This window comes from Eptatretus burgeri, chromosome 16, assembly GCF_056783735.1.
Source record: "Eptatretus burgeri isolate ZD-2024b chromosome 16, Ebu_testis_v1, whole genome shotgun sequence".
Lineage (NCBI taxonomy): Eukaryota > Metazoa > Chordata > Myxini > Myxiniformes > Myxinidae > Eptatretus > Eptatretus burgeri.
The window spans coordinates 4,378,178-4,395,350 of record NC_140976.1 but is presented as its reverse complement, the minus strand read 5'-3'; the positions used below and the strand labels follow the sequence as shown (position 1 = coordinate 4,395,350).

The following is a 17,173-nucleotide window of genomic DNA, read 5'->3' as shown; positions in this document are numbered from 1 at the left end:
TCGAACGACGATGCCACTGATCGTTTTCACGTCTCTCCACATGTTAAGGTGGCGAGACCGCAGAAATGCCTGGAGCTTACCTTCCACGTGGCTTTGATCTCGCGGGCTTTGCTGTCGGTGCAGTCGAGCGTGGGAGCACTTTGCCCCGATTGGCTGACATGAGGTCAGGTGATGCGTTGGTGGGTGTGGCGTCATCTGGTCTTCACAGCAATGGTTTCAGTCTGGTGCGGCGCGTAATTGAGAATATTGGAGCGAACTATGGGCAGCCAGCACCGTTTGACAGTTCGCAAACCCTCGGTATGTTTCTTCAACTCTTCGTTTTGTAAGATATATAGATATAGATATATTTTAAAGTCTGATCAGATTTTGTTCAGTGGGGCCTGGAGGTTGGATGAGATTGAAGCGGGATGGAATTGCCAACTGGCTGCAATGCAAGTCTGCTGCTGGTGTTGCCATGCAGGAGAATCTGGAATTTTCTTCCTCGTTTCATCGTTGTCTGGCACAAGCAATGCCTTTTTCCTTTTCCTGAATCCTCTCCGATCCAGGTGAAGCGCTGCTCACTCCAACACGCCTCTACGGCCCTTCACTGCTTCCATTGTTCCGCTCTGGCCTGGTCAAAGCCATGGCCCACATCACCGGGGGTGGTTTGCCAGAAAACGTTGTCCGTGCTCTTCCCTCAAATCTCAGCGCCCATCTTGGTACTAATGCACCACAACTGTTCACTCATTCCTTACTTCATATTCCTCACCCTGAAGCACACTCACCCCTCCCTCTTCACCTGTGCTAACTTGTGTATTTTCACGTTTTATAATGAGCCGATAATCGCTCACCTCTCGAGTGTTTTTACTCACATAGTGAGAGGTTGAAATCGATAAAAATCTCAATAGACCTGAATGACTTGACATATTGTGTGAAGATGGCAGGTCCTGGCAGGTACCTTCAGTTATGGGATGGCTGTACAGAGTTGGAGGTCTCCAGCCACGTGACATGGCACGTACATTCAACCTCGGGTTGGGTGCGGTTCTGGTGGTGGAGGAATCTGCAGCTAAGGAAGTCACGGCCTGTCTGGCTGATGCTGGCGAGACCGCTTGGGTTGTGGGCTCCCTACAGAATAGTGTAGGAGGTAAGAAGGCAGCGTGAGAGGGAGTGATGGAATTGATGTGCTGTGTAAGCAGCTGGAGGTGAGAGCTCAACAAAGGTTGTTTGGTGACTAGGTGAAGAGCGGGTAAGAATTGAAGGGTTGGAGACGGTACTGCAGCAGTCGTGGGTGGGTGCCAGTGAGGGTTCGCCACCGGGACTGAGCCGCATCGCTGTGCTCATCTCCGGCACAGGTATGTAGTTTGTGATCCATGAAACGAGGCATCAAACGTGGTTTTAGTGCAGTTTTTGTACCTGCACGCTTCAATCGCATTTGAAAGAGGTCAAGTCGTACATGTGGAGTTTTATCTGTGAGATCATTGTCGACTGTCGCAGGCACCAATCTGCAGGCAATAATCGATCACTGTCGTGATGGTTCCGTCGAGGGCAGACCCTCGATTGTGCTCGTCGTGTCCAACAAGCCAGCTGTGGAAGGCCTGGCAAGGGCCGCTCGTGCTGGGATTGCCACGCGAGTGAGCAGGGATTTTTGTATATGAACTGCGGGGCTCTTTTTCATCGTCATCCATCCATCCATCCATCAATTTCCCCATTTCACGCATGTGGAATTACCCGCACTCAAATGGGATCCATTCTTTCCAGGTTGTTGACCATCGACAGTATGGAAGTCGAGCTGAGTTTGAGGAGCAGCTGCAGGGCCTTCTGCGAGAGTTTGACGTGCATCTTGTATGCCTTGCTGGTTTTATGCGCGTACTCTCTCCGGCCTTCGTATGGCAGTGGAACGGTGGGTATGGGATTGTGCGGGTCATGTTTTCCTGGTGCAAAGTAAAATGGTGCTTGATTGGTGGGATTTTTTTTTTTTTTTTTTTTTACCTTCGTGTTCAGGCCGAATGCTCAACATCCACCCATCTCTCCTGCCGGCCTTCAAGGGTCAACATGCTCAGCACCAAGCACTGGCTGCCGGTGTTTGTGTTACCGGCTGCTCTGTCCACTTTGTAACGGTAAGGAGCAAAGGCGAGGCTGTAGTTGCTTGATTGGGGGAAGTTTAGGTAAGACGGTTTAGTTTAGAAGTTTAGTACAAGGAGGGGGGGGATAAATGTAATTTTATTTTTTATTTACAAAGTGGTAAATGTGGAAAAGAAAAGTTCGTGATTTTAGCATGAACTTTCTTGGGATCATCGAGATGTTGATGCATGACCCTATCACGTACTTGTCGGACTGAAGGAGGAGGTAGATGCTGGAGCGATCGTCGGCCAGAAGGCCGTTCCTGTGGAGCCAGGTGATACGGAGGAGAGCCTCACCGAGCGCATCAAACAAGCCGAGCATCTGCTTTACCCAGCGTGCGTCGACCTGGTGGCCCGAGGGCAGGTCGTGCTCAGCCCTGATGGACGTGTCCACCGGACCTAGTGATTCAAGAACGTATCACTGATCCGTTCATCTCTTCTTACTTTGGCATGTTAAGTCAATGGATGAAAGCTGAGATCATTGTCCAATCTCAAACCGTTTTACAGTACAGCCAAATGCATGAAATACATTCCATTCCTTTCCATGACCTCAACCCGTTTACAGGTGACGGTACGACGTAGATGAGAAAGACTCATCAATGTCGTGCCGTCACCTGTAAACGGGTTACAGATGTTCGTTCCTTTTGCGTTCGAGTGGAGAATTCTCTCTGGCACTTTACCAGCCATCATTATTCTCCATCTCCATATCTGGGTTAGAAAAGATCGTTTTGTTTATGAGCATGTATCCATAAAGGCAGGAAATGCTGCTGGAGGATGTGCAGCAGTTGGTTGGCTGTGGGAGGAAAATGGATTTCCCCCTCACTTTAGCTTGTCCCTCTCTTCCATGATATCTGTCCCTCTCTCCTCACTTACACCATCTCGAGGCATCATGTTGCACGCTGGTGTCACATTGCGTGCTGAGTCTGTGCCACATGTTCCCAGTTTGCCATTGAGCCCTGTTGGACAAGCTTACTTTGTGGAAAGTATTTATCAATAAAAACCCATTCAATGTCTGTTTTTTTCCTTGTTCTTCAACACTAAAACCAAGTGTTTTGTTTGTGAAGATGGTTGCTGCAGGAGCTGAGTCAGCACCGTTTGAATAGCCGTGGAATTGCCACTACCGTGCCGTTTGGCTGGCAGACTGTTGACTTGGCTCGTTTACCCAAAAACAATGGGTTTGTCTGTCTGGTTCTTTTTCCCCTCTGAGCACTTGTCAGGATGGGCTCCAAGATTGAAATCCCGTATGCACCAAATGAGTTTGTCCAGCCGACTCATGTCCTTGTAATTCATGCAAAAGGGATCCTGTCGTCTCTTGTCCTTGTTGGAAATGTAATGAGCACAAGTTCTTCCACGTGACAGATCCAGGGTCCATGCACCTGATCCAGAGTTTGGAGAGAGAAATAAAATCCTGGTGGAGGCCTTGAACCCGCTGCTTGTTTTTGTGAGAACTGAGATGCTGCGAGCTGGTGCGGATGATCACCGTTCTCTTTACCTGGCAGCATCATATTTTCTTGATCAATAATTCATTTCAAAACAGACTGGAGCACGTTGTGTGAATAGGCACAAATGTTATTGATTCATATTGTTGGGGTCATCCCACCTGCCAATCCTTTTGAATCAAAAGGTGTTCCATGCATAGTGGATGAAGTGGCCTTATGTCCAGGCGATGAGGCCTGCCTGGTGCGCCTTTATAAGTGGTTATTAATAGCCCTGAAGGCACGTGGTTGTCCCCAGGCTTGGTGCCACCGCCCCATGGAAAATGCCAACTGACTGAAGCTGTAGTAAAAATACCCTGAACACACCCTCGCCCTTTTGTTTTCCTCCCTGTGACCCATATTGAGGGCCGAAACGCACCCAAAAGATCCCTTTTAAAATCTAAGCATCACTACCACGACTCGAGCACCCGCTATTAGGTCCATGGCCGATCTTTCATGGTGACCTGCAGTGGCCTTTTGTCAGGGTTGTTCCAGAAAACTGACGTCATACAACCAAAATGAAGAACACCACAGGACAACCATGTCATTGTTCTGCAGAGTATCATCAAGTTTACCAGCTGAGTTTAAGATAACCAAGTCTGGGAGGTGTTCCCATCCAGGTGTTAGATCACCAGTGGGGGTGCTTCTGTTCGAGCATATCCCCGCCCACTTGTCACTGTGGATCCACAGACTTGCTGGCTCCAAATTCAGGCATTGATGTCGGTGGGACGGGTGGGAGTGCATCACCCCACTCGGGCTGCAGTCACGGCCATGGGCAACAATGAGAAGGATGCAAGAGAACCCGAGATCGAACTGTTCGTGAAGGTAACGTGGCCGTCCCACGACTCGATGGTCCACCGTCACTGCGCTGAACCTTTTGCCTTCCATATTATTGTGTTATAAACCACCTTTTTAAAACTGTCATGTTTATATAAAAGTTCCATTTTAATCCATCCTCCGATGTCAGTTGTTCGTTTGTAGTTCCGTTGATTACAGAGTTGGATTCACTGGGTGGATGGAGGGGTGAGATTGCTGTGTGGAAGGGGTTGGGGTGGTGTTGGGTGTTCTTTGGAGGGAGCACAGCTCCAAAGAAAGTGTTTACCTCCATGTACAAATTGTACATGTGTGGTCCCACACCCTGAATACAACTCACGTGGTGTGGTATCTTTGGTTGTACCCAATGTACACCTGGTCCAGTCACACCCAGCGACATTTACAATGGTATCGTTCTCAGGACCTGTGTCGTGCCAAACGGTGAGATGGACCCCGAGCCGGATGGACGGGTCAAAGTGAAACAGAGACATTTGAAAGAAGGAAACAAGCACGGCTTTCTCGCTGAGCATTTCCATGACCTCATGCCAGACCTCCACTGTTTCTTTACAGTCCCTTTTCACATCATGTTTCAGTTCATTTCTCGGATCACTGTTTACTCATCCAACGTGCTCTTGACACGATAACGATGCCTTGATCACATGGGCATGATGATTTATCAAAGGGAAGTTCCACTTTACATCATCACTGTCATTTCATGATTCCAAGACAAATATGCACGAACTTGGCTTTTCCAGATGTTTTTCTACCGGTATGAGTGTGGCTCCAGTATACGGATGAAACCAACCCAAACCTGGCATACTGGAACCACCTTGATCACATGAACATCTTCACTGCTGGACTCGAACACATATATAGATAGCATGGAGGGAGTGAAACATCATCGATGCCATATCGGCATATGGTGGATAAAACATCCCTCTTCGTCGACCTTCTTCATGAGCATGACCAACAGCGGTGTCAGACCTCGCGGCCAGGTAGTCGTTTCCATCGAACAGTAGTTCGTCGCCATTTTCTCCTGCAAATATTTGGATTGCCTCTCATTTAATAACCACGTGTTATCCCCACGACTGATATCATGAAATAGGCTTCACAATAAACCAGTCTCACTTTGGTCACGACAGACCGAGGAGGTAATTTCACAAATCTCGAGGGGTTTCAGGACCCATGATGGAGCAAAGCAAGAGAAAAAGGGCAAACAAGACCAAATAATTAGGGTAACCTTCCATTGCAGTGTCAGAATAATGAGATAACCATGCTAGATTGTAGAGATACTGATGCTATTGTTGCTTGTTGTCAGGGGAGTGAATACAACCAACATGGCGACACACAGGGCTTTATGGGATAGCCCTAAAAACCCTCCACTAATGGATATCGCATCACTTACATCGCAGGTCAAGGATCTTGGCAGAAAGCTGAGTTTGGTGCTCGGGGGTCATCCTCTTTGTCGATGAATCCTCTGCTCCCTCTCCCTGCTTTGAAATCCTGCAGTTTCATGGACTCAGTACCATGGACGGTGGTTGAGCTGAAGTCTTGGGCAGGTGCTTAAACATCTCTCAGGTGGCACCTGCTGAGAGGATGTCAGACCTTCTTCGTGACAAACAGCAGTGTCAGACGTGGGGAGGAGGGGGGTGGGGGAGGGGCAAGGCAACAGCAGTTGATATTCACAAAGTAGAGGCATCTCCTCCCAGCACACATGCTCGTGCCAGGCCAAGGATGTGTGCATCAGTGTGAACAGCTTGCATCCATCCATCAAGACCATACTCTGGCCAGAGCGTCAGTGTTGCCAAAGCAGTCTCTTGGGCTATTGGGCACAATCCTGGATGGGTTGCACCTCTGATGCAGGATGCTCGAATGGCTGAATCAACCCAAAAAGCTCGTACTCATTTTTCCATCTCAGAAGGATGACAGGCTGAGTCAACCATGCCTGGTATTAATTCAATGGAGAGCAGGATTTGAACTCAGGACCTCAAGATCCTAAGCCCACCACTTTAACCATAAAAGCTAACAACAAGCACACAGCTTGCATTCTTACAAAACGACTCCACCCTGGGTATGCAACCAGTGTTTAAAAACGACATCAACCAGCGATGTCATGAAGATCATCCGTGGTTCCAATGACCTGTCGTTCACGGTCGTGCAGACTTGTATCATGGACACCACACCAGGCATACGGAAAACCCTCAACGCATTTCAGTGAGGAGTAGAGGAGATAGCAGCAAACTGAGACTTAGACTCCATGACTATTAAACGTGAATTTGTCATTCACCCCATCAGCACTGTTCGAGATCCTGACATTCACTGCAGACGAGTAACCAATCAAAACAAACCTGGTGTTGGCTTTGTGGTTAGGATGGGAGGCTTGGGATCTTAGGTCCTGAGTTTGAGCCCTGTTGGCCGCTGAATTAAAACCAAGTGGGGTTGACTCAGCCTGTCATCCTTCCGCGGTCAGTGAAGTGAGTACCAGTGTGCTGGTAGAGGGGCACAGTATCGGCGGGATAGACGCGTCTCAACAAAATGATCATTCCCCGGCAGCCGAGCTGCCAAACGCAAGAAGAACACAACCAATCGAAACCTCACTCTCCGGAGAGCATTGCACGCAGGCATAGTGAAAGGCTGACGCAAGTGCGTCCAGCATATGGAGTCGAATTTGTGTTGTGGATGTTGCTGGGAAGTTTTCGCATGTGTAGGCTCCAGAAAGCCAGCCAAAGGTATGTCTTGCATCTAGTCTAGTTGGCATTGTGAAAACTTCCTAACACCACCAGCATCCTTCCCCCACATACCGCAAGTCTAAAATCTGGTGACGAGTGTTGGGATCGTAAGGACAATGCTGTTGGAGGGAGGATTACAGTGCCATGATTGACTGCCAAGCTCGTATTAAAAAAAAAGGTTAGAAGTGTGGCATCATCAGCAATTTTGAGAATGTCGAACAGATATCTGGATATCACAACCCAACTAGGTGTCAGTATGGTTAGGTCGACCGTTCTGAGTTCCGATCCTGGTTGAGTAATCCCAGACCTTCAAAACGGTACATGCTGCTTCCTTGTTTGATGCTCAGCACTTACAGGATAGAGCACGGATAAACCCCGTGAATTGGCATACCATGGGAAGATTTCTCCTCAAAATTCCCCACTGATGGTGGAAGAAAAACTACACCACTAAAAGATGCTGCTGGCACCCATAGTGCACGGGGGAAGTTACTTCCTCCAAGATCAACAGTTGTGTTTGTCTTAATGCCAAGAGACAAGTCTCACCAAGAGACAGGTGTGTGCCTGACAAGCTCAAAGCAATTGCAGAGTTGACCTTCGGTCGTTCCTTGGACTCAACAAAAACTGGACAGGTTCTCAACTGGTAATGCATCCACGTCAGAGACCCTCCGTAGCTTCCTCAAGAAGGGGTCTGTCCTCAATTTGATGCCCGAACCAAGAAAAGGCCTCAACAACTGTCAAACTGACTGTCCCATGTACTTCAGACAGATGCATCTCATCACATCAGCATGGGATTCGCGTTTCACCAGCAACATGGTGGTCATAGGCAAATCGTGCATTGTGTTGTGTTATCTCGCCCACGTCGGTCGATCAAATTTGGAGTCCATCAAATCGTGTTGGCCAGTAAGAAGTGCTGGTATGCCCTCAGTGCGTTGGTTGCGCTGGACATCTACTAGAAACCCTTCAAACAAACTGAACATGGACACATTGGATGCGAGAGAAAAAACGTACGTATGCCACACCTGGTCAAAAACCACCTTTGTTCTCATCCATCACTACCTGGTGAAAAGGGAACAATTACCATGTTGCAGATACATTCTCTCATCATTCAATTGAAATGCCACAATGAGAAATGGCTGGAGCAGAGATAACAGTGGACGATTGTCCCGTACTCCTTGTGTCGTTGTCCTTGCGGCAGCGACCGAGCTTGACATAGTCGATGATGTCTAAATCACGATGCAGCATGGTCCAGGTAAATCAAAGTATGATAACCATCGTCTTGATCCCATCATGGACAACCTCCATAAGGTCGCACAGTGATACGAAGAATAAAGACTCCCAAGTTGACACTGTTCAACGAGACTTCCACACTAACTAGAACAAGTTGGATTGCAGTTTTAAGGTTTTCGTCCATACGAGAGACCAACTGCCTGTTGAGAATCCCATCCCATATTCATCCAGTGTATAATGACAGCTCAAGCTGCTCAGAGAAGTCCTTGAACGGTTGAATGATGCGCATCAGGGTGAGGAGCGCACAAAGCGAGTCTACCCCCGAGGACTGCTAATGACATCTGCATCAACCTCATTCATACACACCCGAAAGCCATTATCGATGAATCCACCTCCGGGATATGCCCTTGAAGATGTCAGGCTGTCTTCCCACAAACTGGGCATGCATATCTCATCTACTCGGAACTGTTGGTTGGCCATCTGCATACTTCTTCCCACGCAGCATCTCGTACACGCACTTTGCTTCTTCTTTATTGACCTAGGGGTTCTTGTGTGCCTCCACTCAGAGGGTGGCTCCCAGTTCACATCAAAGGAATTCAGGAACTTCATGAACTACTGAGATGTCGGTGATGTGCCATATCCATCACACCACCCAAAATCCAAAGGTCTGACTGAAGCAGCAGTCGAGGCAATAAAATGACTGGTCATAAAGTCTATAATCGATGGTCACCTGGAGGATGACTTGTTCCACCACAGTTTGTCAGAGCAGCGTAAGACACAACACATCAAGGGACGCTCCCCGTCGCAAATTCTCTTTGGCCACCCCACACGCACAGCAGTCTGGAATGACACAAGGTAGCAGAGAAGTGGGAGACGAAGGCCTTTGGCATGTTGGTAAGGAAGAAGGGTGCACTACAACCACTTTGCAAAAACCGCTTCTTCCATTTTTGATCGAAAAAGATGTTGATGCTCGACGCAACAAGCAAATGGTGGGGCAAACCCGGAGTGATAACAATGCCAAACTGCCATTGGGCAAAGTGTGTTGGAGGAACCGGCGTTTTCCCTGCCACGGCGATCTTCCAGTGATGACAATTCTGACCACGATGTCGTCCATTGCTGATGAGTATGCTGCTGGATGTTCAGCGATCCCGCCACAGTGACACCAAATTCACGTGGAGGTCGAACCTGGTCGAAGATATCATGGACATTGCGGTAACAGCGCCTGACTGACTGGACTTATGAATCGTGTTGGTGGGTAATAGGTGACATGCAACAATAAAAATGTTCTGTGCACCTCTAACAGGTAAGGGACAAGGGGTCGGTAAGTCTCGGTTCTACATTTTACTCTCGGAGTGTCATTTCGGTTTCCTGTTTCCATACATCAGGTCACCATTTTCTTCTTTAAAAAGTTTCGATGTGCTGTCGTTTCATAAACGTGCCTTCATCACTTCAGCCTCATCAACTTACATTTCCCAAATGACTTTGTACATCTCATTGAGTAAGTGACCTTTTCAGTGGTTTTAAGCATCAACAATGACCCTCCAAATGTGTTATCATTTTTAATGACAATCATCTGTGGGTTGTTCCGTGCCAGGCTGGAAGCGACGGCGAGAGCATCGGAAACTGCCCGTTCTCTCAGCGACTTTTCATGATCCTCTGGCTCAAGGGAGTCGTGTTCAACGTCACGACTGTCGACCTCAAGCGGTATTTTACTGAAGTTACACCAGCATTTCATCTATTGCTATGTTTCTGAGACGTATGCAATTCGCATCACAGTGTCGCAGGCACAAAATTGAACACAGGGAGACAAACTTGTCGAACAAAGAAAAACGAACAGGACTGTTAGTTGTGGACGAGACCATATGAAAGTGCCCAAGAGCAGATCAGTGTGTGTTTCCACTACATGTTCAAACACTGAAAGGAGCAGTGCAGTTGCATATCTTGTGCAGCTGGAAATCAGCAAGCCAGCTCAGGTAGCACAATCGGGATGTCTCGTCTGGCTTTGATCTCAGGATCAAACCAAGGACAAACTAACATTCTGATGCAGTCACAGCAAGGGGTAGCATCACGAAATGCCATTCTTCAAATGAGAGGGCAAATCTGGCGACGCCCTCTGCACTCACGGTGTCGGTAAAAGATCTCAACCCACGTCAGACGTCACTGATAGCGAGGCCCACAGGTCTGAGAATGCACTTCTTCCAGTGATCGATTATAGAAATAGACAGGTGGGTTCATTTGAGGATCTTTCAGAGAGACAGGTGAGATTTTCCAGGAATGAAAGACTTGTTGCACCTGTTAAACCAGAATTGGATCTTTTCCAGATCAGCTGCCTGTTGGTGGAATTGAATGGTATAACATGGAGTAGTCTGCAAAGAGGAAAAGAGTTTTTCAGATCGATGGAGAGGTGATGAATGTATACAAGTAAAATGACTGAGCCTCAGTTGCTGCCACGAGGCACTCCAGTCTCTACGGGAAGAGATGACAGGTACATGTTGAACAAGCCAGGTAAGAGTATAGCTTTGTATGCCACAGGTAGAAAGCTTGGCAACGAGATCAGAGTATCCGATTGTGTTGAATGTCCAAGATTCTTTTTTAAATTTAAATTACAGGTATTGACCTCAACAAGGAACAGCATAACAGGGAAAATTGATCAAAAATCAAAAATGAGACAAACAGCAAGTAGTTTTTGGAGAATCACCAGATTACAACACATGAAGTTGTGGAATGCTTTTCAGTTTTGGATGTGTGGAAACAATCATCCATTCCAACTTGAAATTCAATGAGGTTGGTGCAATGTGGGTACCAAAGGCCCTCATGTTTGATCAAAAGACAACTCGTGCGACTATTGTGACAGAGTTCCTATCATGCTGTGGAAGAGAGGGGATGGAGGGTCTCTCGTCAAGCCGAGACTTCTCACCTCGTCATTTTCATCTCTTCAGACCACTCGCAATGATCCAGGTCGCATTAAGTTTACGAATGATGAAGACTGGAGAACAGGGTTAATTATGCTGAGATGGAAGGGGAAGGGCAATGTTCAAGATCCAGGGAAGGACAAGGGACATTACGCTCCTATCCTAAATCATGTAATGAAAGTGCTGGAGAGGATTCTGGATGGGAGGATAAGAAAGAGCATGGAGATAGAGATCAGAGAAGAGCAGCAGGGGTTTAGAAAGGGTAGGGATGACAGATGGGATGTTCGCACTGAGAGAACTGGTGGTGAAGAGGTTGGAGGTGAAGGTGAAATGGCATTGGGACTTGTTGACCTGAAGAAGGCCTTCGACACTGTATCAAGTGAGATGGTGATGGTGACACTGAGATGGATGGGAGTGCTGAAAGCAGAAGTCAGGTTGGTGGAAAGGGTGTACAAGGCAGCGAAGAGAAGAGTTTTGGTTGGTCCTGGCATGTCTGAGGAGTTCAGCGTGAACATCGGTTTGAGACAGGGAAGTGCTCTTAGCCCACTCATGGTCATGATGGTGATGGAGCTGGTAAGGAGGAAGGTGAGCTTGAGGGGTAGGAGATGCAAGACATACTGGGGGAGTGGAAGGAGGCATTTGGGAAGCATGGGCTGAAGATGAGCATGAGAAGACCGATGTGATGTGGATTGGGCAGCAGAGAAACTAAATGAATATCAGGTTCGAGGGGAAGGAGATCAGGCAGGAAAATAGGTTTAAGTATCTGGGAGTAACAGTGACCGGGGATGGTAAGTCCAACTCAGAGGTGCGGAGGATTCAGATAGGTGTGAATGCATGGAAGAGGGTGGGGGGGAGTAATGGCAGACAGAAAGATAAAGGAAATTGAAAGGGAAGGTTCTGATGTGTGTAACACCGGCCTACCTTTACAGTCTGGAGATGGTGGCACTGACAGAGAGACCAACAGAGGCTGCAGGTTTTCGAGAACAACTGGGCCAGGAGGGTTGCAGGAGTGAAGAGGGTGGACAGAAGGATGGATAACCTGAGTGAGGAGATTGATGTGCAGATGAGTTTGACGTGGAGATTGGTGAAATGCAGGCTGAGATCGGTTGGACACTTGGTGTGGATGGGGGAAGAGAGAATGGCAAAGAGAGCGGATAGGTTGAGGGAGCAAGGCAGGAGGAAAAGAGGTAGATCACAGTTGAGATGGGAGGATTGTGTGAGGAGGGATATCAGTAAGGTAGGGGTGGTTGGAGAGTGGATAGAGTTGGCTGAGGACAGATGGGGAAGTGGAGGAGTACCGTTGTCAAAGCAGAGCAGAAGCTTAGTGACATTGGACTTCACCCCTGATAAAAGGACGAAGAGGGGAAGAAGAAGAAGAAGTCAGAGTACAGATCCTGCAATAGCTGCGAACCCGTCCCAAAAATTTATATGAAGATGGAATGAAAAGTGCTCCCACATCAATGGGACATACAAATACGTATGTGGAACAAGGAAATACCTTTAGAAATCGATGAAGTTTCATAAACATACATCCCTGGAGTTTTTAGTGTTCATAAAAGGAGAAGCACGTGGCCGAGGTGGGGGTAATGTTATTACCCTTATTCAAAATACCTCTCGCTACGAAATTTAAAACACCTCACTGTACTGGAAAACGTGGGGACAGGAAGACTGTCCTGTAAATGGTGAGGCTTGTAATACCCTCTCCCACCTAGAGGTGGCGCTAAACAATACACATTTACATGGAGAATTTGCATCCCCTGACCCTCTCTCCCAAGACCGCTGGCAAAAATAAAAACACCCCAATATACTAATTGGGGTCATGTTCATCCTCTGTAGCAAGTCTGGATGTAATCAGCCCAGAACTGTAGGAGTAGTAGCGTGACAAACAAACAAACACACACAAACACCGGTCCGTGAATTATCGTAAGGATAAGTCAAAAATCAACCTTGAACTACCCAAACACAATGAGGTGTTTTCCAAGGAGAAAGTCTCTACACCGCTCAACTGTTCTGCCTAAATTTTTACTTCTTAAAGTAAAATGATCAACAACCATTCATGCAGGTACAATGTAACCTTCAACAGGAGAAAATACATTCAAAACAACAATTAAGCTCCTGAAACTTTTGGCACTAAATGATGAAAAACTGACAATTAAAAATGGGAAAACAATTCTCCAACCACTTAATGATGATCAGAGTTCAGTATCAACCCTTCAAGTCCGTGGAGTACAGACGCTGTACGATGTGGAACACCTGAAAATGGCTTCAGCTACTCGTCGGTGAGCTTCGTTGATCCGTGTGTGTTTGCGACTTGCAGAAAACCTCCCGAGCTGCAGAAATTAGCGCCAGGAACTCCACCGCCCTTCCTCACTTTCAACGGGGACGTGAGGACAGACGTCAACGCAATCGCAGACTTCCTGGAGGCCCAACTAACTCCTCCAAGGTACCGTTTTTGTTGGATGGCTCACCGGCCCATTTCTTGAAAGGAACACATTTTGTACATCTGAATGTGATGTGGGGTATGGGTACGGGAGTACGGTACAATCCGAGCCACCTTAAACACCCGGTGCTATTGTTTCAATCAGCATGTTAAACAAATGACCTGAAGACCTTCCATTTTGGAGATATTGATGGAGAAGGAGCTAATATCACCAAAAACTGCATGACTCAAACATACCGAAGCGATTTCCAAATCCTATCAGGTTCACTCCTTAAAAAGCGAAATATCCATTTTTTGTATTGTTGAAAGCTTCTTCAAAGTTCAGAATGAAAATTCCAAATAGTTTAAGTATCAGAGGAGACTCAGTGAAATGAAGTTTGAAACACAAGTAAAGCAGTATGGCCTGTATCCATTGGATTTGTTCGGAACTACAACGGGAGTTTCAATCTGCATGCAATTTGGATTCTCCCAACATTTGTGCTTTTCTGAGGACCGGGTCAGGAAAATGCTCAACTTCCACGATGTGAACACTCAGTCTCTTTGGTGTTGACTTTGGTCCCTGCTGTGTGTTAGCAGATACCCCAGCCTTGCACCAAAGCATGAAGAGTCAAACCTCGCCGGAAACGACATCTTCGCCAAGTTCTCGGCTTTCATAAAGAATACCAAGAAGGAGGCAAATGATAGTAAGAACGCTGCAGATCCTGCAGTCAGTGTTTGGTCTTTATGTGTGATCCAAAACAAGTGATTAAGACCCCCCTCACCACTCCTTGCACCCCCACTCCTATAACCCCCTCCCACAGAGTTGCAAGCAGCTCTGCTAAAAGCTTTCCAGAAGCTCGACCTCTATCTAGCAGAACCTCTGCGTGGTGAGACACCGGTGCAAGGAGCTGGAGGGAGACCAGAGTCACAGCGGCCATTTTTGGATGGGGATGAACTTACACTGGCCGATTGTAACCTCCTACCGAAACTTCACATTGTCACGGTAACACATAAACAGCAGCACAAGTAGTTACGGTGTAGCAGCAACTGTATTTCTCCTTGGTTCGTTCATCATTTGAAGCTCGTGATGGCACGATGATTCAAAGCGGTAACAGACTCGCAAGATCGAGTTTAGGCAGAGGTGAGCGGTCTATCACCAAACTGTGAATTGCACTTGTAATGAACCAGGTGAAAGGGGTGCACAAGTGAAAATGTAATGTTACATTGATTGGTGAAAATGCTGCATGTCGTTTCACCACGGTGCAGGTGGTAACAAGAAAATACAGAGGATGGGAAGTGCCGGTGAACCTGCGTTTCGTACGGCGCTACCTGGAGGCGGCCGCATCAAGAGATGAGTTCGCGCACACCTGCCCCGCTGCTCGGGAACTGGAGCTCGCCTACGCACAGGTCACCCCTGAGCTCACCTGAATCCCTTGCATCGTCAGTGTACCTTTTTGGTCACTGAACACCAAAACAGACCGTTTAGGGCCTTGGTGTAAGCTATCCCAGAATGTATGGACAGACTGACTGTCTGGGTCAATGCTACAAAGGTTGAAAAAGGACAGTTGGGGAGGCTTTTGAGTGAGGCCTTGTCATCAGACTTTTGTTGGAGAATCGTTGGTCTTGAGGCCTACAAGGCCTACTGAAGGCCTGCACTAAAATGTACCTGGTTTCGTTGAAAACAATAATCGGTGAAGCAAGTTATGTTGCATATGACGAGGTATCTCAAAGATCCTAACCAAAATGACGATCCAATCCACGCAGGTCGGATTAACAGTGTGCTTACTAAACAGAACGTCATATCCAGGATCATGGTGAAAGTGATGTCATGATGTGCGGTAGTGTTTGTCCGTCACTGTAGGTGTGTTTTATATGACTGACATAACCTATTATATTCATCAGCTTTGAAGAACACAAGACAGCACACTGGCATGAAGCTCGCAGGTAAAAATGAACCTCAAACGACGACAAAGGGAGATCAAGAGCAGTTAAATTACACTGTACTATAGTTTTAAACAAATTAATATAAAAGTTGAAAACTTCCTATTTCAACTTCATTGACATTAAGTGGTCTGTACATCAAATTACAGCAAAGGTATTAGTTTTATTGAATGTACAAAAGCCATGAGGGCCAGACAAAAAGTGGTTTCGATTTTTCAAACATTGATGTAAAATGGAGGAAATTGGCGTTCATCTACTCCTCCGAGAGGATTTGACCAAGGAAGCTGAAACTTTCAGAGATGAGCCAGGACACCCTCAAGTTGTGTTTCCTGAAGTTTCATTTGATTCCATCAAGTTTTGAGATAAAAAAATTAACCAATTTTGGCATTTTCTTCCTTTTTCGGGGGAGGATGGGTGCAACTGGAATTACCCGAGGTATATAACCACAATGTATTATATATGCACATCAGCAGTATGCATGTCTTTGCTTCATGTATGTAACCCAGGTTATTATTTATTATTTTCGAGAGCGATAGAAGCAGCAGTCTGCTGTCTATACACCGCCCAAATAAAGGGAAGTGTCAAAAGAACGTGCTGCACCCTTGCAACTACATCGCCCGTAGGGTGGGTACTCTACTCTGGTATTAATAATTAAACATAATAACATGACCCGTCGCTCTCTTCGGGGGAGCAAGTGCTTCTCGTAGTCGTAATTTTGTTCTTTATTCCACATCTAAACTTTTACGTGTGCCTTGACATGTAACAGACGGTGAATGATATTTTATAAAACAAACGGTTTCCAAAACTTTTTGCCCTTGGCATGCAAAACAGTCAAACAGTGTTCTAACTTATTTGCCATGTTGTCAATGTTCAAGTGGAATCGATAAAGCCTGGACTTATTGGATTGCAGGGCTGTTCCTGTACTTTGTACCTCCTTGACGTCCCTTGCCCATGCCCCTGGAGGTGCAAATGAGAGATCAAAGGCAGGATGTGGAGATCAATATGGGTTGGGAGGAAATGAGGATGATAGGAGGTGGTGGTTAGGTTTGGGTTTAGGTTTAGGTTTTCAGAACCGTTTGGGGTTAACGACGATAATATTCGTGCATGATGGTCGAGACGCCTCTAAGTGGGTTCCTATTGCTCGTGCATTGTTAATGTCTCCATTATTGTTTATTTATGACCTTTCCATCCGCCGGGTATCGGCTTGCTTTGCTCGGGCAACCCGCCTGGTTTACCAAGAGAGTTACCACTCAAGAGTTGTGTACTCTTCGTAGTGCACAACTGCCGTATCCAAGGAGGACTCGATAAGGATTCCGAAAAGGGTAAACGTGAGGCTAAATGGCTGAAATGGATTGTTTGTTGGTGTTCAGTTCAACTTGTGAGCAAAAACAGACGTGCTGTGTGACAGGAGAATTATTATTATTTAATATAGCTACCGCATTTTCCATTCGTCAGCACTACTAAGCCCCGATGTAAAAAAAACAGGGTGGAGCAGAAATTGCATTCCAACCACCAAGATTTTGGAAGCAAAGACAGCTCACACCTCTGACCAACGACC

General features: G+C 46.8%; 2 protein-coding genes across 6 annotated transcripts in view; both read left to right on the top strand.

The window, feature by feature from the left end:
• GART (phosphoribosylglycinamide formyltransferase, phosphoribosylglycinamide synthetase, phosphoribosylaminoimidazole synthetase) overlaps window positions 1-3,112 on the top strand; it is a 23,685-nt gene extending 20,573 nt beyond the window's left edge. For all 4 annotated transcript variants that reach the window (XM_085860196.1, XM_085860195.1, XM_085860198.1 and 1 more), the window contains exons 15-22: window positions 49-297; window positions 546-698; window positions 917-1,123; window positions 1,215-1,331; window positions 1,474-1,610; window positions 1,738-1,879; window positions 1,981-2,096; window positions 2,320-3,112. In XM_085860196.1, the coding sequence (XP_085716322.1) occupies window positions 49-297; window positions 546-698; window positions 917-1,123; window positions 1,215-1,331; window positions 1,474-1,610; window positions 1,738-1,879; window positions 1,981-2,096; window positions 2,320-2,502 (1,304 nt within the window). In that variant the 3' untranslated portion in view covers window positions 2,503-3,112. The remainder of the gene's footprint in view (window positions 1-48; window positions 298-545; window positions 699-916; window positions 1,124-1,214; window positions 1,332-1,473; window positions 1,611-1,737; window positions 1,880-1,980; window positions 2,097-2,319) is intronic.
• A 946-nt stretch (window positions 3,113-4,058) lies between these two features.
• LOC147010351 (chloride intracellular channel protein 5-like) lies at window positions 4,059-16,524 on the top strand. 2 transcript variants are annotated; one of them, XM_085860221.1, is made up of 6 exons: window positions 4,059-4,399; window positions 9,938-10,047; window positions 13,573-13,698; window positions 14,269-14,378; window positions 14,496-14,677; window positions 14,941-16,524. In XM_085860221.1, the coding sequence occupies exons 1-6, from the start codon at window positions 4,292-4,294 to the stop codon at window positions 15,100-15,102; spliced, it is 798 nt and encodes a 265-aa protein (XP_085716347.1). In that variant the 5' UTR covers window positions 4,059-4,291; the 3' UTR covers window positions 15,103-16,524. The 2 variants fall into 2 exon arrangements, with proteins under 2 accessions (XP_085716347.1, XP_085716348.1); XM_085860222.1 differs by having other exon boundaries at window positions 4,063-4,399; window positions 14,272-14,378.
• Window positions 16,525-17,173: the final 649 nt, after the last annotated feature.

Excerpts from the sequence above, each read along its gene's own strand:
- LOC147010351 (XM_085860221.1), top strand. The coding sequence starts at position 4,292 with ATGTCGGTGGGACGGGTGGGAGTGCATCACCCCACTCGGGCTGCAGTC. Across the intron at positions 4,400-9,937 it reads AGATCGAACTGTTCGTGAAG|GCTGGAAGCGACGGCGAGAG; the intron begins GTAACGTGGCCG and ends GTTCCGTGCCAG. Across the intron at positions 14,678-14,940 it reads CGAAACTTCACATTGTCACG|GTGGTAACAAGAAAATACAG; the intron begins GTAACACATAAA and ends ACCACGGTGCAG.